Source organism: Spermophilus citellus, assembly GCF_964194105.1.
Source record: "Spermophilus citellus genome assembly, chromosome: 17".
NCBI classification, from domain to species: domain Eukaryota; kingdom Metazoa; phylum Chordata; class Mammalia; order Rodentia; family Sciuridae; genus Spermophilus; species Spermophilus citellus.
In genome coordinates, this window is record NC_138199.1 from 57,440,773 (window position 1) to 57,460,983 (window position 20,211).

Consider the following 20,211-nt stretch of genomic DNA (forward strand, 5'->3'; position numbering starts at 1 on the left):
GCAGAACAACCAGGAAGGACTTCCCTGCCTCCACTCTTGCTCCTCAGGGACCTGTGGTCCCCCAGGGTGTGTATAAAGATGCTCTGGCCTTGGGAAAGTCAAGGTGAGAGCTCATCAGTTGCTTATCTACCCTTGCCATGCCCTACCACACCCCAGGCACCCAGGCATTGGGCTCTTGGGGCTCCTAGCAGAGGTCAGGGATGCCAGCCTCTAGTTCTGGAACCCATCTTACCCAGGAGCTCAGTAACTGGGTTGAGGGCGCAGCTGGGAAGGTGGGTTGGGCGGTCAAGTTTAAGGCAACCTATTCTGACCAGAGGGGAGGTGGTAGTCTGCAAAAGCATCTTCTGTTCCTTAAAGATTTGGACAACCACAAAAGGGGCAGAAATGGGGCATGCTAACAGCATGGGAACACCTGGGTGGTTTATATTTTATTTAGGGGGAGGTTCCCTATGCCAAAGACTTAGGAGCCCAGACAGGAAAGCCAGCCTTTCCTGGTGGTTGTGATGGCAGCAATCCCTGATACCCTCCTAGAGGCAGGGGAGTCTTTGACCAGAAGAAGTAGCCTGCCAAGTGGGAAGGGGTCCCAACCGCAGGTGTGGGAGGACTGCAGTGACCTGCTCTGCTGCAGATGGACAAGAGATCCGGAAGGCATGGAGCAGGGCGTTCGCCAAAACAACAACAAAACCTCTGTCCATCTCTCCACCTTCCGGGCTCCCGCAGCCTTAGGTCAGCCGGGACACTCAGGCTGAGGCCAGGGCAGTCTTGCTGAGCATCTGGGGCTGGAATGGCAGGTGTGCAACACCAGTGGGTGAAACCGGGTCCGGCCGCCACGCCCCGGCATCAGGTGCCCAGACTGGCTGTCTTTGGCCATCGAGTCACAGACCCAGGGCCCCCTCTGCACCCTGCCTCCATCCCCCTACGAATCTATGGGTCCTCGCGGATCCTCAGGCAACGGGTGGCCGAGGAAGGGACCGACGGAGAGGGAGTGCACTCCGGCCGTGCACCTGCCGAGGGGGCAGAGGAGGTGTCGGAAGCGACCCCCGGGGCGGCGCCTCTTTTGTCCTCCCGTCGCGGCGGCCCGGCCAGCGGGCTGGGGGGCGGGGTGGGGGGCGGGCCCTGGGCTCACGTGCTCGCCGCGCCGCTCTTAACCCTGCCCCGCCGCCCCGCCGGGATGGCCGCGGCCGGAGCGCGCTGAGCCGGCGCCTCCCTGCCGCCCCCGCCCTGCGGACCCCCGCCGCCCGCTCGCGCCCCCGCCCGCCGGCCGCCAGCGCCTCCCGCCCCCGGCCCGCCTCCCGCTCTCCGCCGCGCCGCTGGCAGCCGCAGCCCCCGGACCCGGAGGATTATGAGCGAACCATGAGGCGGCTGCGGCGCCGGGCGATCGCGGCTCTGCTGCTGCTGCTGCCGCTGCTCCCCGCGCCCGGTAAGTGACCCCCGCCTTGCCGGGTACCCCCGTCCGGCCCCCGCCCCGGGCTTTGCGGCGGTTTCTGCTGCAGCCACATTTTCCTGCAGTGCCCCGGGTGACAGCCGATCCAGAGCTCGGGAGGGTGGGGGAACGGGAGAAGAGGCAAGGTGCGTCCACCCACCTGTCTCCATCTGGCCGGCCTCACCGCGGCCATTCCCCTGCCGTTGGCCGGCCGACTCTGCAGGTCTCTGCAGGTTTGGGGGGGCAGTCGTGACGGTTGGGCAGGACGAAGCTCCTGGTCCCCTCCCCTTGGGGTTCTTCCCCTGCAGGGCAGCCAGATCCTCCCACCCGATTAAGATCCAAGGCTCCAAGGGCCACACCAGATTGGGGGCTGGGGTGTGCCCACCCGCTTCCCAAGTCTCCTGCCCCGTGGAGGGCATCTGCCTGCAGCTATGGCCTTGTCTTCTCAGGTCTTGGGGCCCGGGATCCTGTAGGAGCTCTGCGCTGGAGGGGCTCACCCCAGGTGGGGATTGTAGAAGCCCCCGAGGTCACAGAGCCCAGCCGTCTGGTAGGGGAGAGTTCCGGGGGAGAGGTCCGAAAGCAGCAGCTGGATACCAGGGTGCGCCAGGAGCCACCTGGGGGCCCGGTGAGTGGGGCTGGTGGTGAGGGAAGGGGGCTGAAGCAGGCCTCAGAACCCAAGGGAAGCAACTGGGTAGCCAAGGGTTGGGCACCACCTCAGCAGCTGGCCGTGGCAGCTTCCCCTTCTGTACAATGGGCTGTGGGAAGCCCTGGGCCTGCCCATCCTGGTCCCTTCCATCATTGTGGAGACCCCCTGCTGTCAGCCCTCAGGGACACTGGCTCACCCAGGCCTCAGTTCTGTCATGGGTCAGCCTTCCACTAGCACCCCCTCCCTGACCCATCTAGTGGTTCTGCTTAAAATGGGGCTTGGACAGAACAGTGCGGGCCAGGGAGAAGCTGCCCAGTGCCCAATCAGGGACTCTGACTTCCAGGTTCGCTAAAGCCACCCTCAGCTTTCTTAGAACAACTTTAGTATGTGCTCCTGCCTCAGTTTCCCACTGTGCACAAACTTGATCTGCCTTCCTGTCCTGGCTGAAGGTGGGACCTTGGAAAATGGTTGGAGGACTCAAGCTCACCCACCAACACCAGCTCTACCTGCCCCTGTCCTTTTCAGCTGCCAGGCCCTTCCTGCCTCCCACAGGAAGGTTAGGAATGAAAGAGATTAATTGCAATTAATAATTAATTAATATCATGTGAATAATAATCATCCAGATGGAATATCCATTCAGCGTGCCTCAGTTCTCCAGGACCTTGATGCTGAAAGTTAGCCAGGCCAATGGGGGCGGCAGAGGGCTGGATGATGAAGGCCCAACAGAAACAGGGGGTGTCAGGAGAGACTCAGAGGAGGGGCACAACAAAGTCTGGGAAGTTTTGGCAGCTGCGAGTGGTGGGAGGTAAATTGGGCTGGGCAGAGGGAGGAAGGAGGGAAACGGAGGCTAACATTACAGACATCTGTCAGACTGGCATCTGGCCCTGCCTAATGTACTTGGTTAAAAGCCCTTAAGGGGGAGGGGGTGTGGGGTGGTGCAGGGGTGGGGAGTACTGTGAAATGGAGTGGAGCAGGAAGGGAACATGCATAATAGATGCGCCATCACTCAGGGCAGTGATGGGGACCCGGAGAGGAGGGGGCTGATGGTCCTGAGCTGGTGGCTGAGCCAGGGGGGAGAGACCAGCTTTGGCGGCGCCTGCCCAGGCTCCCTGGGAGCAGGTGGGTGGGCATAAGGATGGTCCTCGAAGCGGGGATGTGGTGTCCCAGCTGCAGTTTGGTTCTTAGACTGGCTTTCTGTGAATTGTGCACCCCACGGCTGCCTTGGTAGGGCCTTGGTGACCCTGCCTGTCTGCTGGGACTCTGATTGTGCTTTAGCGGATGACAGGTTGGGGAAGGAGTGATGTCACCTTGGGGTCAGGGGGCAGAGATGAGGGGAATCACGGGAGCCTGGTAGGGTTGAAAAGTCGGGGATCCAAGTGGCTTCTTGGGCCTGGTCCTTTTTGGAGAGGAGGCGCCTGTAGCTGTGAGGGAGATCAGGGAGGTGCAGTGGGACTGGATGGTGGGGTGTCTCTTTGAGTGTTGTTCTGCTGGGTGAGTGGGTGGCCTGTGTGCATGTGTGGCGTATATGTTAGTGACCAAATCTGAATACACCTAAGGGGTGCCTGGGGGCGGGGGTGGGAGTGGAGAGTCCTGTGGGTCTGTGGGCAGTAGTCATCTGCAGTAGGGGTCTCTCTGGGACTGAGACTTCTCTCATAGCCTCCTCAGGGGACTTAGGGCCCTGCCTCAGTTTCCCTTGGACTTCTCTGGGCCAGGCATTCTGCTGAGCTTTGTGAGCACATCATTTAAGTCTTGCAACTCTGGGAGGCAGGTAACATCTGTCTGCTCCGTTTTGCAGATGAACAAACTCAGGCTCAGAGAGGTTAAGTAACTTACCCCAAATCAATCAGATCTTAATTAGTGGAGCTGGGAGTAATTTTCTCCAAGACCAGGGCTCCTGCACTGCACTGTTCTGCCTCCAGGGCTCTCTGGATCTGGGTCAAGGGGCACTTCCCCAACTGCACCTAGAGCAAGAAGGATGGAAGAAGACCAAAGGAGACAAGTGACCTGTCCAGAAGGTTTTCTCTGACTTTCAATCTCCCACCCAGCATTTGTCCCCAGGGTTGGGGCACTTCTGGGGCTGATGGTGGTGTCAGGGCAGCCTTGACCACCCTGGTCCAGCAGGAAGCTCTCTACACCCGTGCTGCTTGGTTTCTGTCCCAAGTTATCTCCCTGGTGAGGACTTCCAATTGAGCAGTTGGACAGGCATCGAGGTCTCTGGCCACGTGGGCAGCCTGGGGCACGTGTTGCTGCGCAGGGCTGGGGCGGGGGAACCTTGGGCACTGACCTGCCCTGGTGTTGGGCTGATCCGTTCACCTTTCTGAGCCTCTTCTGGATGAAGATATCATAAATCTCAGCCCCTCTTAGCTCCAGGAGGCGGCTATGGGAAAGGGCTTGGTTGCTGGGGATCCTTGGCTTGGTGGGAGTGGACATGGGACTAGCACAGGGGAAAGAGAAGGTGACCAGGAAAGAATCAGATGATAGAGAGGTCACAATTACCAGTCCATTAAGGCAGGCACACTTGTGCCTTTACACATATGAGTCTATTTAATCCTCATCCCGACTCCAGGAGATGGGACCATGATTTCCATTTCACAGATGGGGAAAACAGGCAAAGAGAGAGGAAGTAACTCTCCCAAGTCACATCAGTAGCTGGGTCAACATTGATATCCAGCCAGGTGCAGTGACCCATGCCCATAATCCTAGGGACTTTGCAGGCCCAGGCAAGAGGATGGTAAGTTCAAGGCAAGCCTGGGCAACTTAGTGAGACCCTATTTTAAGATAAAAAATATAAAGGGTGCCGGGCGTGGTGGCACACACCTGTAATCCCAGCAACTCACAAAGCTGAGGCATGAGGATGGCAAGTTGAAGACCAGCTTCAGCAAATTAGCAAGACCTTAAAAACTTAGCCATAAACTCTCAAAATAAAAACATTAAAAAAAAAAAGAGCTGGGGATTTGGCTACATGGTTAAGTGACCCTAGGTTCAATCCCAGGACCAAGAAGTAAATAAATAGGATTAGAGGTGTAGTTCAGTGGTAGAGCACCCCTGGGTTTGATCCCTGGTATGAAAGAGAGAAAGGGAAAGAAACCCAGAGTGGCACGCTTAGCTGGTGGACTGCCCACCTCACTCAGGGTTGTATAGAAAAGGGACATGAGGGACCCCTTGCTTTCTCTTTGCTCTCAACCCCTCAACTTCTGTCCAGTTTGTAAGTAGGTTAGGCCTGTGACCCAGAAAAGTGAGGGGCTTCTGAAAGTGCAGAAATGCCTGGTCACAAGCAGCCCACAGCTAAGGGTAAGGCAGGAGGATAAGAGGCCCACAGTGTACCATCAGACTGGTTGTTGACTGTGCAAGTCACCCAAGCAAGGGGTAAGAGAGCTGAATGAAATCCATGGGCCCAAGAGGCTGCATGTGTCCTGAGGGTCACCTTTCTTTGATTCACACGAAGCTGGCCATGGGGAACCCAGAATCCTTGGGAAGCAAGGAGAGGCTGGATGGAGGGAAGCGAACAGGGTCTGGAGTGAAGGGGTCCCAGGCCCAGGAGACAGTGCTCATGTGAGCCAGCAGGGGGAGGGGGCCTCCTCCTTGAGCTGGGCCTCTGAGAGCTGCCCACAGCAGCATTTACTGGAAATGCTGCCCCAGAAGCCCTGCGCAGAGAGCCTCTTGCTTCCCTGCTGTACAGAGGTGGGGGCGACTGAGGGAGGCTCAACCTCCAGCCCTGGGAAGATGGGTGTCACAGGCAGCAGCCCAGAGTGATCACCCAGTGCTGTCACCTGCTAGAGCCAAGGCTAGCTGTGGTCTGTGGCCAGAGTTGCAGATCTAACCTGGGGTGGGGGAAGGAGAGGTTCCTGGGAGGCACATGGTGGCTAAAAGCCATGGCCAGGACCCGTGGACCCAGCTTGTTCCCAAGGGCCACGTGCTGAGCCCCACAGGCGGGAGGGTCTGCGGACTGTGGTCTGAAAGGCTGTTGGCTGTGGCTTTGGGGCGAGCGAACCTCAGTGCAGATCCTGCTCCACCGTGTCTTCCTGTGTTCTGAGAAGCCCCCTTCCTCCTCCATAAAACGGGGATGATGACAGTCCCACTCCTAGGGCTGCTGCAAGAGCTAGAGATGATGTGTGTCAGGTGTCCAGTCTGGGATCCAGCCAGAGCCCCGTTCCCAGCACCCCTGAGTGGGGCACCCGGGTGCTGGCCTGAGGGATGGGCGTGAGGAACAGGAGTCGGGGCTTTGGGGGTTACCCATCAGGCGCCAGGTGGGGCTCCAGGAGGCACAGGGCAGGCCGGGCGTCTCAAGTCCTCCCCAGCCAGACTCCAGCCTGTGGGCTTGGCCTCTCCCAAGCACCCCTCCTGGCTGCCTAGAGGAACCCAGCTGCCCAGCACCTTCCCCCAGAAGGACTGATGACCTTGTGAGGAGGTGACTCTGTCTTCAAAAATTTAGGTCAAATCTCATCATCAGAAATTTGTCCAACTGTTCTCAGTGTCTGGGAATCCCCTGGTCCTGTTGATAAATACAGCATTAGCACCTTGCTGGGGACCCTGCAGCGAGTCAGTTGGGGGGTGAAAAGAAGGGTCTTCCAGCCAGGACACGCCCCCGTGGGGGGCCCCTGCCTCCCTAGCCCCTCCCCCATGTGCAGCCACCCAGCCTAGGAGGTGGTGGTGTCTCCAAGCCCAGCTGGCTGGAGAGGATTCTGGAAAGAAGCCCGCAGGTGAGAGACACCTCACAGATAAATCAGTCACCCAGATCTGGAGCCTGTCCCTGCCTAAGGGGGTCTTTTATCCAGGTACTCAAAGCCCCCTTCAGCTGGATTGTTTTCTATATCCTTTCTCATTTATTATCACGCATCTTCATGATAACAGCACACTGAGCAGGGCTTCCTCTTCCTCCTCCTGACAGTCCCATCCTACCAATGGGGAAACTGAGGCCGAGGATTAAGCAACTCACCTAGGCTTCCTGCTGCTTTCACTCCACTGAATGCTGAGCCCCTTGCTCCAGGGGATTAAAGGTGGCCCTCGTGAAATGGTGAATCAGTCATTAAAACAAAACAAAAACACATCAAGAACGAGTGTGGCTAGGCATGGCGGTATGAACCTGTAGTCCCAGCATTAGGGAGACTAAGGCTAAGGTGGATCATTTGAGCCCAGGAGTTCAAGGGCAGCCTGGGCAACATAGTGAGATTCTGAAGAAAAAAGTGTGTATGTGTATATATACACTGTTTGCTTAAAGGACCAGAGGGCAAGGGGGTAGTCAAGGTTGTGGGCACCAACCATGCAGATGAGGGTGGGATGGAAGGGCTGTGGGGAAGTAGAGGTGCCGTTGGGGGTTCCTGGGCCCATGCGTGAAGGGCAGAGCCTGCAGGTCATAGGGAGCAGGGGTCTGTATGTTCAGATTTTCTAGGGTACTTAAGAACCCTAAAGATCTTTGATCTCCTCTTTCCCAAGAACAGATCCTGCAGGTCTGGGTCTGAGACCAGCATCTGTGTTTGTAATTATTCAGGGGGGATGCCAGCAGAGTCTTTGCCTCCTTCTCTCTGCACCCTGAACATGGTCGTGCCCCACACAGAGCTCAGAGAGAATGAGGTATGGTCCCCCTGAAGCAGGTGTCTGGGAAAGTGGGGGATGAGGAATAGGGAAAGCTCAGGTGGAGAGGTGAAACGTCATCCTGCCAGCTGCAACCCCCAGCTCAAGGGTGAGACTTGGCCCGACAGCTGGCTCCCCGGCCATGACCCTGAGCCTGTCACCTCCAAGTGTCCCTCGCTAAGCCTCGGTCCAGCATTTGTAAAATGAGGTCCAGACGGCCTGGGTGGGTCGAGATCAAATGAGGTGGAGCACGTGACTGTGCCGGTGGCCAGGGCAGCAAGAGGCCAGTGCAGGATGCAGAGTTGGCCCTGCCATGCTGTGCTGGTTACTGGGGGCGGGGGGGGAGGTGTGGTCTCTGGATGACTGGTGTGACCTCAAGACTGGAAAGTCCACCAGGGCCTGGGAGGCGATGGAATGAGGCCAGGGGCAGGTCAGGGGCATAAGACAGGCGTAGGCCAGGAGAACAGTTGGACTTTGATAGAACATTGGCCTGAAAAACTTGGCTGGGAGCTCTGGGGACTCTGGTGTCTGAGACACAGAAGTCCTGGGACTGAGGGGGCCCTGCCTGATCTAGCTCTTCCTTCAGACAGCGTTCAGAGCTGTGTCCTCCGAGCATGCAAGGAGTCTGCTCCTCTCCTCTCTCTTCCACCACCTTTTGGCAGCTCCCAAATCTGCCTCTGTCAGGACCAGCCTCAGGGCATGTGCTGTCCTGCCTTCTCTGGCCTGAGCCCCATATCTTGCTGGGGAACGGGGATCTTCTCCCACAGTTCAGCCTCACAGGCTATAGAGGTGGGGCCAGAAGGGACTCTGCAGTCTCTGGCACTGCACCCCCATCTGTCTTGGGCATGCCCTAGAGCGGGCCAGCCTGGCCTCCACAGACAGAGGGGGACAGTGAGGTCAGCCTGCTGACCTCCCAAGTAGAGAAAGTTCTAAAAGTGCCAGACTCCTCCAGGCCCGGGACGACCTCCCACAACAACATCAACCACTCAGTCTCAAAAGTGGCCTTCATCTTCATCACTTTTAGCAGGAAAATTTGAAATTCAGAGAAGTTGCTAGGTCCCTGATGCACATCCTGAGACAGAGAATCAGGGCAACGCGGCAGGGGCAAGCTGCTTCTCTGGGCTGGCGTAGGGGCTTGTCAGTGGAGGACCGACAGAACAAGCAGGATCCGTCCAAGAGGAGGGGAGGGCAGAGATGGTCCAGGAAGGGCTGGGGAGGGGCAGGGATAGAGCCAGTCCTGGTTCCGAGGGAGGGAGGGGAGAGCAAGGAGGCCCTGGGCAGGGGTGGGGAGAAAAGCAGTCACTCCTTGTCCTTGACTTTCTATTTCGAGTCTGATCGATGTTCTAGGGGCTCAGAATGGGACTTGGAGCCTTGGTCAGCCGGGAGGGGAAGAGTCAGTGTCCTTGGGGCTCAAAGATCTGCTACCCAGGCTCGGCACTCCGCCCCACCTCGCTGTCTCTCCCAGGGTCTCTCATGGACCCCAGGCCAACTTCCATCTTATTTCACCTTTGGTTTGGGAAGGCCCTGGAAATGGATTCCCTAGGTTTGACTCTCAGCTCCACCACTTCTCAGATGTGTGACCTTGGGCCAATTTATCAGCCTGTCTGTGCCTCAATTTCCCTGTTTGTCAGGTGGGAATGACAGTAGCAGCTATCCTACAGGGTTGTTGTGAAGATCGAATATGATAATGCTCATCAAAGACAGACCGGTGCCTGGTGCATAAGAAGTGCTCAGTGAGGATTAGTCATGGTCAGGTGGTTGAGCAGCTAGACCAGGCAGCAGGCTATGGAATTTCATGACATCGATGTCAGGCTCCCGTTTTTTCCTGCGACCTGCTCCCCTACCATGAGAGCCAGGCAGGAAACAAAAGCTTCCCATCCTCAGGGCAGAGTGCTGTGACCCTCACCTTGGTATCTGGAACTCAGTTTTCTTAAATGGACAGGCAGAAAGGAGGCTCCAGCTCCTGAACCCTCCAGCCTTCCTAAGACCTGAGGCCATATACTCCAGTTGGGGAGGAGGCAGGAGCCTCCAGAGGTACCCCTAGGGTGATTGTGACTCAGGGCCCAAGAAGGCTGACACTCCCTAAGCTGGGCTTTCCTGCCTTCCTCTCTTGGAGTGACTCTCCCTCCAGGATCTGAAGTCTCCATCCCCTCCCGGCAACCGGTGCCCAGGCCTGGGAGGGCAGCCATCTTGCTCAGGCCTGGTACGTTGCCATGACAACCTGGAACCTCCCAGCCCCACTGCATAGGCCCCTCTGAAAAATTTATCAGGAAAACTTCCGTGTTTAAAAATTAACCATGGAATTGAAATATTAAAGATGAACTGCTTTGGGCAAGGCCGAGGGCAATGGATTTGGGAGTAGAGGAGCCAAGTCCTTACCTCCTCAGAGGATGGCACCTGCCTGTTGCCCAACATCCAGGGCACCCTGATCAGCTCCTGCCCACTCCGTCCATATCCGCACAGTCCACGGCTTCCCGTGTGGACTGGGGCTGGGCAGGAAGCAAAGGGCCTGCTTCACTTTTCCTGGACAGGACTCTTCTCCCTATCTCTGTTACTTCTGGGGACCTTTCCTTTACTCCACCTGAGGTTGGGGTGGTCCTACCAGCAGCAGGGAGCACCTGGATGAGGCCATGAGCAGGCTGAGGGACACTCCCACCCGCTGGCCCAGCTGCTCCAGGAACCTGGTCCCAGGAGTTCAACCCAGAGGCAGGGGGTGGGGCCGGCCATGCCCAGGGGTGAGCACCCTGCCCTGCCCCCCAGGAAAGGAACAGGGTCTTGGAGGAAGAGGACCTTGTGCAAAGCATCTTCCGAAAGAGGGGTCCCCTCAGATGTTGGGGCCAGCACCCTCCCCAGGGCTCCTTCCGTCCAGGGGCCTCAGACTGATTCCCCTTTGCCCTTCCCCACCTCAGCCTGTCCATCTGGCCCAGGTGAGTTTCGTCATCCCAGCCTTCAACTCAAACTTCACCTTGGACCTGGAGCTGAACCAGTGAGTGTGGCCTTGAGCCCAGGAGGAAGGGCAGCGGGAGGGTGGGCAGCAGGTGCCTGGGCGTGGCTGCTGGTGCCAGGTGGAGGGTGGGAGCGGGGATCCTGGAGCTGGGGGCAGGCCCCAAGCCTGACCCGACCTCACCAACAACCCTCTCCTTCCTTCTGCCAATCTGTCTGCTGTTTCAGTCACCTCCTCTCCTCACAATATGTAGAGCGCCACTTCAGCAGGGAGGGGACAACCCAGCACAGTACTGTGAGTACCTTCGGAAGGGAACAGGGAGGTGGGATAGGGCTGCTGTTTCTGTGGGTATAGGGACAGGTATAGGGACAGGACTTGCTGTGGAGCTCTGAGGTTAAGTGCTTGCCTGGCATGCATGAGGCCCTGGGTTCAATCCCCAGCCCTGAGGGGACAAAAGATGGAGGGACAGACGGCTGGTGGAAGGGAGGTCAGTGAGATACTCAGGAGGGCCTGACTCCTAGAGATCTTCTATCTCTCCTCACCTTGGAAGCCCTGAGAATCGCCATTTGGGTAGGCAGGTCGCACAGTGTGGGACCTGAAGCCCCCTGCCCAGCCCCGGGAGTCCGCCTCCAAGCCAGCTCCGCCTTTTGTGGGGGGCACACAGGGGCCCTCACTGTGCCCTGCTGGCTGTCTCCCTAGGATCTCCTGGGAGGAGGCAGTGGAGGAAGTGCCCTCTCTTGCCCTGGGATTCCCAGCTGCCTGCCACACCAGGGTCCCAGCCCTGGAGGCCCTGGAGCCTGAACAAAGATGAATGAGTATCTATAAATAGGCTGCCCCCTCCCAGCCTGTTCAGTAACTGGAGCACAAGTAATTCTGCAGGAAGCAGAGTTGGGGAAGGGGGTGCTGCTGGTCCTCTGACCCATGAGCCTGGCCAGGAGGACCCATGCTGCTTAGAATTCCTCAGCCACAGACCACATGTCCAGGTGTGTGCCATAGAGGCAGTGTTCAAGTGAGATGGTGTGGGTTAGGGTGAGTCCATTGCAGTCATCTTATTAAATGAGATAATACATGGTAAGTGCGTAGAAGAGGGCCTGACACACAGCAGGTGCTATATAAATGTTAGATATTAGTCTCAAAGGAGTCTGTGACCAACAAATGGCTAAGAACCCCTGCCATGGTCCAACTTCCTCATTTTATAGGAGAGGTGAACTTGGCACAGAGAGGGTTAGGAAACAGCCAATGAGGAGCACCAGCAGCATAGAACCAGACCCCAGAAGCCCAGGTATACCTGGGACTCCAGTCACCTGCACACAGGGAGCTTTCTGTGCTCCCCCACCATCCTCCTGCCTCCGTGCCAGGGTGGGTTGCCTTCTGCTTACTGTTCTGCTGCTCCCCAGGGGGCTGGAGACCACTGCTACTACCAGGGGAGGCTCCGGGGCAGCCCGCACTCCTTTGCCGCCATCTCCACCTGCCGGGGGCTGCAGTGAGTACTCGAAGGGCTGGGTGGCAGGGAGAGCCTCCTGCCCAGTCTGGGACGGTGGGGATCTGTGCCTCTCTCTCCACAGTGGGGTCTTCTCTGATGGGAACCTGACTTACATTGTGGAGCCCCAAGAGATGGCTGGGCCTTGGGGAGCCCCCCAGGTAAGCCCTCACCACCCCCTCTGATGGCCATGCTGTGACGTCCCAACAGCTGTCTCTGCCTCCTCCTCCCTCCCTCCCTCAGTAACCTCAGACTCACTGCCCTCTTCAGTGATCCCAGCTCTGGTTCCCTCGCCCTATGCCCCCAGCTCCAATGTCCCCTCTGTCCCCTGAGTGACCTCCAATTGGGCTCCAGTGTCCTTTGCCCCATGTCTCTCAGGGCACCCCCAGGTCTTGACCCCGGAATCTGAGCGTCTGGGAGATCAGATCCGACATGGGAGCTCTGGCCAGTTCTGGGTCACCCTAGGTTGGCATGGAGAGAAGGGCTGGAGCTACCCCCTCAACTGGGCCCAGAGCAGACCTGCTCGGCTCCCCAAGAACTAATCCCCCCTCATTGCAGGGACCCCTTCCCCACCTCATTTACCGGACCCCTCTCCTCCCAGCCCCCCTCGGATGCAGGGAACCAGGTAAGGGAGGGAAGGTTGGGCTGGGGTGGGGGTGGGCCGTGCCCCCCTCACCTGCCCTTCCCCACAGGCTGCCTGTTTGCTGACCCCGCCCATTCTGCTCCTCCAAACCGGCCTAGGCTGAGAAGGAAAAGGCAGGTACGGGGCCCGCTCAGACCTCGGGCTGCAGAGACATCAGGCTGTGGTCCAGGGCAGGAACTCCCACCTATGGCCAGGGAGCCATCTCTGGGAAGAGTCCCCCAACTCCTCCCTAACACTGATGTCTACACAGGTCCCCATCTCAGGCAAGCAAAGGCTGCTGGCCCTCTGTGCCCATTCTCAGGCTGGGGAGGGATGGGATACGCTACAGTGGAGGCTGGCACTGTCCCCCGCTGCAGTCCAGATCACCCCACATACATCGAGTCTTCCATGGCTTGGCCATGAGGCCAAACATGGAGGGACTGATTCCAAGTGCCCACCCACCCCCCAGGTCCGCAGGGGCCACCCCACTGTACACAGTGAGACCAAGTATGTGGAGCTGATTGTAATCAATGACCACCAGCTGGTAAGTTCCCAGACTTGGGGGGTGACACCAGGAGGAGGGGCCAGGAAGAAGCCTCCCTCCCTCCCCTCTTCTCTTTTGCAGTTTGAGCAGATGCGACAGTCTGTGGTCCTCACCAGCAACTTTGCCAAGTCCGTGGTGAACCTGGCAGATGTGGTGAGCAGCCCTTCCTCCATCTTCACCACACTCTTCCACACATCCAGGGGTCACTTTCAGCCTCTGACCCCCACTTCCTGGAGGGATATCCCTGTCCCCCCACAACCACTCCCACCGTCCAACCCTCCTCATCTTCTTCTCTCTGGTACCAGATATACAAGGAGCAGCTCAACACCCGCATTGTGCTGGTTGCCATGGAAACATGGGCAGATGGGGACAAGATCCAGGTGCAGGATGACCTCCTGGAAACCCTGGCCCGGCTCATGGTCTACCGGCGGGAGGGTTTGCCTGAGCCCAGTGATGCCACCCACCTCTTCTCGTGAGTCCCTTGACCCATGCACTTGGCCTGGGCTCCTTCTGTGGTGCTTAGGGTTCTTAACACCTGCCTGTGCAGGTGTTCTCCTCAGAGCCTGGGGAGTCTGAGGGCCAGGCTCACCTTGCACTTGACACCTGCCCCAGCCAAATGCAACTGGCTGGGCATCCCCTGCATCTTAGGCTGGGTCCCATTGCCTTAGCCCTGGGGGAGGGGGTCCTTCATATACCCTTACCTCCCCACAGTCCCCTCTTTCCCCTTCAGACTGTCCCATTATCCCTTCCTCAGAGACCCAGTACCCTGATGGGGTGGGGGGGATCTAATTACAGGGCCTTGCAACTAGAGATGATCTAATAGGAATCTCTTACTTGACTTTCAGGCAAATGAGGCCCAAGGCGGGGGGCTTGCCTGCTTCCCCAAGGAAGGACTCTAGTGTCAGGGTCCCCCGCCCCTGACCTCCTACCACCCCAGGGAGTCTCATAGGGAAGGCAGGAGATCACCCTAACAACCCTTTCCTTCCAGGGGCAGGACCTTCCAGAGCACCAGCAGTGGTGCAGCCTACGTGGGGGGCATATGCTCCCTGTCCAGGGGTGGGGGTGTCAACGAGGTGAGTAGGGGGGGCCTGGCTGAGGTGGGGTTGAGGGAGAGGGGATACAGTGCCCAAGTTGCCTGTTGGGAGGATGGAGACATCTTTGTGCTCCATCTTCCCCACCCCTAGTATGGCAACATGGGGGCCATGGCAGTGACCCTGGCCCAGACGCTGGGGCAGAACCTGGGCATGATGTGGAACAAACACAGGAGCTCAGCAGGTATCAACCCTTAGAGAACACCAAGTGATCCCACAGCCAGCCTCGACCCACACCCAGCAACTCTAGAAGTAAAGAGGGTGTAAGTGGGAGGGAGCGGTCCCCCACCCTCCCTCATATCCTCCTGGCTCACCTCTCAGGGGACTGCAAGTGTCCAGACATCTGGCTGGGCTGCATCATGGAGGATACTGGGTGAGTTCTTGGGCACGAACTGGGGAGAGGGTCTTGAGGGGAATCCCAGAGAAGGCACTGTATGTAATCCGCGCCCCCAAAGCCCAGCTCACGGGACCACACGGGATTCCAAGAAGCCCAGTTCTCTTCGAACACTACTCAGAAGGCCCAGATTTCCCTGCTGGGACACGAAACTTGGCCAGACTGTAGTGCACGCGTTCGCCACTGGGCGCCGCCCGAGCGTCGTGTGGAGGCGCGGTCCCTTCTGAGTGCTCGGAATCCTGAGATTCCGCAGAGATGGCGGGAGCTACGTCCTCCGCTCATTCCTTGAAGGGCAGGCGGGAGGATTGTAGTACATTCAGCCGCCTTTCGATGGTGACCGAGATCCTGGTGTGCCCGCTCCCCAGAGTTAACAAGGGCGAGAGGGCGGGCTGGGGGGGATCATCCATCCCCTCACCATCGCCCAGGTTCTACCTGCCCCGCAAGTTCTCGCGCTGCAGCATCGATGAGTACAACCAGTTTCTGCAGGAGGGCGGCGGGAGCTGCCTCTTCAACAAGCCCCTCAAGGTACCAACCCCGGGGCGGGGAACAGGGGAGGCGGGCTTGGGCAAGGTCCTAGCCAGACTCCCGACACCCCCTCCCGGTCCAGCTTCTGGACCCCCCCGAGTGCGGAAACGGCTTCGTGGAGGCGGGGGAGGAATGTGACTGCGGCTCGGTGCAGGTGAGCGGCCGATGCGTCCACCAGATGGGACCAGGGAGGCGGAGGTGGGCGCGGGGGAGGGTCGGAGTGGAGAGAATTAGGACTTTCCCGCTTCCCTCCGCTACTCTTCGCGACCCTCAGGAATGCAGCCGAGCGGGTGGCAACTGCTGCAAGAAGTGCACTCTGACTCACGATGCCATGTGCAGCGACGGGCTCTGCTGTCGCCGCTGCAAGGTGAGGAGGAGCGATCGGGCGGGGCCGGGACCACGGAGGGACGGTGGGACGACTTTAGATAAGAGGCGGCAGGGGCTGGGGATGTGGTTCAGGGTGTAGTTCGGTGGTACAGCGCGCTTGCCTGGTAAGCATGAGGTTCTGGGTTCCATCTCGTGCGTGCGCGTGTGTACACACACACACACACACACACACACACACACACGGGAGGCGGAACTGTTAAGGGCGGAGCACTTATATGGGCGGGACTTGGCGCGAAAGAAGCACCAATGAGCGATTGGGGGCGGGGAGTTCGGCCACCCTGGACTGTTGAAAGCCTGGCTCTGAGGAGTGGGATGGGGGTGAGGGGTGAGCAGCCCCTAAGTGGGGGGGGGGGGACAGGGAAATGAGAACCCATGGGGAAGAGGGTGTGGTCCCGGAGAGGACGGCGCCGAGGTATCTATAGCCCCGAAATACATCCCTTCCTTAGTACGAGCCGCGAGGTGTCTCCTGCCGAGAGGCGGTGAACGAATGCGACATCGCGGAGACCTGCACTGGAGACTCAAGCCAGGTCCGCCTGGCCAAGTCGTCCTACGGAGCCCCGGGCAAGGCAGACCCTACCCCTATCGGTTTGGCTCTGTGACAGCTCTCTGAGCCCCTTCGCTTCGCAGCTGGCGACACTAGCCGCTCATCATCTCATTTCCTTATCTGAAAAAGGGGTTCTTCATGCCTCCTGGCTTTGTTCCTTCAATCATTAAACCAGCATTTACAGTCTGGCTGGTATTTCCAGCGCCTGGCACAGCACCTAGTGTATGCTAGGGATCAGAGTGGATAATAATATTGGTTAACATCAATTAAGTGGTAATTATGTGATAGGCATTTTTTTCTCCCTGTCCTCAGAGATGGGGGGGGGGGGTGTAGAAGACTGAGGAAAGCTGGAGAGGCCAAAGGATTTTTGAATCTACATGGTTAAATCCAGAACCAGACACATCCCTTTTGTCCTTAAGGTTCAAGAACCCTGTAACATGAGCCCCATTCCCAGGGGAGGCTTTTTTTTTTATTTTAACTGAGGGCGTTGTGCATGCAAGGCAAGCACTCTACCAGTTGAGCTATATTCTCAGCCCCCAGGCATTTGGCAAGCCTGTATGCCTCCCTGGGGTGTCTGCTCAGTCAGCCCTCTTTCCACAGTGTCCCCCTAACTTGCACAAGCTGGATGGTTACTACTGTGATCATGAGCAGGTATGAGGGGAGGGGGCTCCTTCCCCTCATGGCTCATTGCAATCTCTCGTCTCCACCTGGTCCCCCAGTGTCTCTCTCCATCTCTTGTCTCGTTTGCTGCTCCTTCAGGGTCGTTGCTATGGAGGTCGCTGCAAAACTCGGGACCGACAGTGCCAGGCCCTTTGGGGCCATGGTGAGTCTGGCTAAGTGTGGAGAGGGGACTCTGAGGGACCCAGAATTGAGAGGCTCCCAGGATCTCAGAGAGCCAACTGGCCTGGAAATCAAACCACAGTCGGGGAGGTGTGGGCCTGAGGTCCTGGGGTGGGTGGGGTGACACCTGGCATCATCTTTCCCCAGTGGCTGCTGATCGCTTCTGCTATGAGAAGCTGAATGTGGAGGGGACAGAGCGTGGGAACTGTGGGCGCAAGGGGTCAGGCTGGGTCCAGTGCAATAAGCAGTGAGTAGTCAAGGCACCTACTGAGCCTCCCCAGCTCTGGGGAGGGAAGTGATATTCAGGTTCTTCTAGGAGGAGCCCGAAGCCCAGTGGAAAGGGCAGAACAGAGTTCAGTAGTTGGGTCTGGAACCAAACTTGGGCTCACTATCTCCACATGCCCCAACAGGGATGTGCTCTGTGGCTTCCTCCTCTGTGTCAACATCTCTGGAGCACCTCGGCTAGGGGACCTAGGGGGAGACATCAGCAGTGTTACCTTCTACCACCAGGGCAAGGAGCTGGACTGCAGGTGTTGGTTGGGACCATGGCTGGGGAAGGGGAGGTGGCAGCTCTGATGGAGGCTAGGGGATGGGGATTGAAGCTGGCTGTATCATCTCCCAGGGGAGGCCATGTGCAGCTGGCTGATGGCTCAGACCTGAGCTATGTGGAGGATGGCACGGCCTGTGGGCCCAACATGCTGTGCCTGGACCACCGCTGCCTGCCAGCCTCTGCCTTCAACTTCAGCACCTGCCCAGGCAGTGGGGAACGCCGGATCTGCTCCCACCACGGGGTGGGTGCCTGGAGGCCAGGGATGGTGAGAGAGGCTTACAAGAGGGGACACAGATCTACTCACCTCTGCTGGCGCCACCCCACCTCTAGGTCTGTAGCAATGAAGGGAAGTGCATCTGTCAGCCTGACTGGACAGGCAAAGACTGCAGCATCCACAACCCCCTGCCCACATCCCCACCCACCGGGGAGACAGAGCGATATAAAGGTGAGGCTCAAGCTGGCCAGGGCGGGTCTGTCTTTCCCATTCTCCATTCCTGTCCCTGCCAACCAAGCCCTGCCCTCCTCCCCAGGTCCCAGCGGTACCAACATCATCATTGGCTCCATCGCCGGGGCTGTCCTGGTTGCAGCCATCGTCCTGGGCGGCACGGGCTGGGGATTTAAGTAAGAGACATGCACACACACATACATGCACCCTAGACTCCCTGGTGTCTTCTCAGACTGTCGGAGCTGAGGGGGACTTCCCTGAGAGGTTACATAAACCAGAGCTCACACATCACCAGTCCAAGTCAGCCCACAGGGTCTCGTTGCAACATTTGAACAATTGCTCACATTTAGAAACCAAGAAATTTCACGTTTAACAATCCCAACTGCCAGCCTCTCTTGAAAAATATAAAGATTGGCTGGAGTGGTGGTACATGTTTATAATCCCAATGACTCTGGAGGCTATGACAGGAGGATCTCAAGTCTGAGGCCAGCCTCGGCAACAAGACTCTGTCACAAAATTAAAAAACAAAAAACAAGGGAGGTGGTGCTAGGATGGAGGTCAGTGGAAGGATACCCTGGGGTTCACTCCCCAGTACTATAATATATATGTTGGGCCCCAGTGTGCCTCAGTGTATCTCAGCACAGCCGGGTGGAGGCTTGCAAGGCTCACCTGTGCCAGGGTGTGTGTTCTCTTATCCCTAGTCCCCACTGAACCTAAGAGCCCCTTGGTCATCTAAGTGTGGGGCCCTGGAGTTGATCCAACCCCCTTGATATACGAAGGAGGAACCTGAGGCACTGGGTCAAATGGTGAGTTAGTGGCAGAGTCAGGAATTGAACCCAGTGCCCATTTTTGGTAGATCTCAGTATTGCCCACTGGCCCTGTCCTTAGTTGTCCAGGTCTTGGTGACCCAGGCCTCTCTCTAGGTCAGGGAGTCTCACAAGGGCTGGGAGGCCCCTCCCTGGAGAGCAGGGGAAGGTCAGATTTCCTTTTCCTCTCTCTCTCTCCCCTGTCTTGCCTTGGCTCCTGAAGAAACATCCGCAGAGGAAGGTACGACCCGACCCAGCAGGGGGCAGTGTGACGCCGGCCACATCATCCCTCCCGCTGTCCTTGTTTCCTCCATCTCATTTGTGCTCTGGCATTCTGTTGACGGGAGCTGGGGGCCGATTCCCCAGCCCTGCAGGCGGCCTGGGATGAACGCTCTCAGCCTGCCCCACCCCTTCCTCTTGCCCCCTCGTCCTCTGGGGCCGCGGTCATCTTCTGCTGCCCCTCCCACGGCCTGACCACCTGGCCAGGTGGGCCCTGGAGCTGTGCCCCCTGCAGCCCCAGTTCCCTGGGAAGGGATCCTCCTTTTGCGTCCCATCTGTTTTGTCTTCCATGTCACCGCTGTCTTACCTCCCACCAGACCCCCTCCCGGCCAGCCTGTGACTTGCTGCCTCCAGGGCCCAGCACTGACTCCCCAGCTGGAGGGCTCTCCCTCTGGGCCCTGCCTCATACCCTCCCCTGATGCCCCCTCTCCGTTCCAGGTCCGGAGGGGCCTAAGCGCCACCCCCCTCCCTCCGAGCCTGGCACCCACCGTCTCGGCCCTGAACCACGAGGCTGCCCCCACCCAGCCACAGAGGGAGGCACCGTGCAAATGTCTTCCAGGTCCAACCCTTCAACTCCTGGCTCCACAGGGGTTTGGAGTGGGGGCTGTGGCCCTGCCCTTCGAACCACCAGGGTGGCCCAGGCCTGGAGGGCATTTCCTTCACGGTCCCACCCCACCTCATGCGGCTTTGGCCTTGCACACCAACTCTCCCTGTGAATGTAGCTTCCTTCATCACAGTTTGCCACAGCTCAAGTGGGGGGGCCTGGAGTGGTGCCCCAATGGGGGCAGGCAGCCACCAGCGGACACGGCCTGGGATGGCCCCTCTTCAGAACTAGACAGCTGGTACCAGGGACTCAGCTCTCTAGGACCTAGCAGGAAGGGGCTGACATCTACTTTTTATTTTTAATTGAATATTAACTAATGAATGTAACCTTGGGGGTGCTGGGGCCAGGGCAGCTATAGGGATATTTTGACATTTACCAGAGGGCCTGGAGGAACTGAGGTACGGTCATCTCAGGGAGCCCCTCCCCTGGGATGCTCCCACCTGGAATCCTGTCACTGCACCCAGTGGCTGGACGTCCCGCTTGCCCCACCCCCAACCCCAGCCTTGAGGAGCTTAG

The 20,211-nt window shown here is 58.3% G+C and overlaps 1 protein-coding gene across 1 annotated transcript; it reads left to right on the forward strand.

Moving 5' to 3' along the window:
* The first annotated feature begins 678 nt into the window (after positions 1-678).
* Positions 679-19,234, forward strand: ADAM11 (ADAM metallopeptidase domain 11). Its single transcript, XM_081271348.1, has 26 exons — positions 679-1,420; positions 1,873-2,048; positions 10,550-10,626; positions 10,812-10,878; positions 11,982-12,067; positions 12,150-12,225; positions 12,623-12,689; positions 12,757-12,824; positions 13,156-13,230; positions 13,312-13,383; positions 13,536-13,702; positions 14,219-14,303; positions 14,415-14,505; positions 14,643-14,694; positions 15,141-15,240; positions 15,323-15,394; positions 15,515-15,607; positions 16,074-16,154; positions 16,772-16,822; positions 16,931-16,994; positions 17,159-17,258; positions 17,422-17,541; positions 17,634-17,802; positions 17,892-18,006; positions 18,092-18,182; positions 19,036-19,234. Exons 1-26 carry the CDS (start codon positions 1,354-1,356, stop codon positions 19,082-19,084), a joined length of 2,331 nt encoding a protein of 776 aa, XP_081127474.1. The 5' UTR covers positions 679-1,353; the 3' UTR covers positions 19,085-19,234.
* Positions 19,235-20,211: the final 977 nt, after the last annotated feature.

Excerpts from the sequence above, each read along its gene's own strand:
- ADAM11 (XM_081271348.1), top strand. The coding sequence starts at position 1,354 with ATGAGGCGGCTGCGGCGCCGGGCGATCGCGGCTCTGCTGCTGCTGCTG. Across the intron at positions 12,226-12,622 it reads GGCCTTGGGGAGCCCCCCAG|GGACCCCTTCCCCACCTCAT; the intron begins GTAAGCCCTCAC and ends CCCTCATTGCAG. Across the intron at positions 15,395-15,514 it reads GTGACTGCGGCTCGGTGCAG|GAATGCAGCCGAGCGGGTGG; the intron begins GTGAGCGGCCGA and ends CGCGACCCTCAG.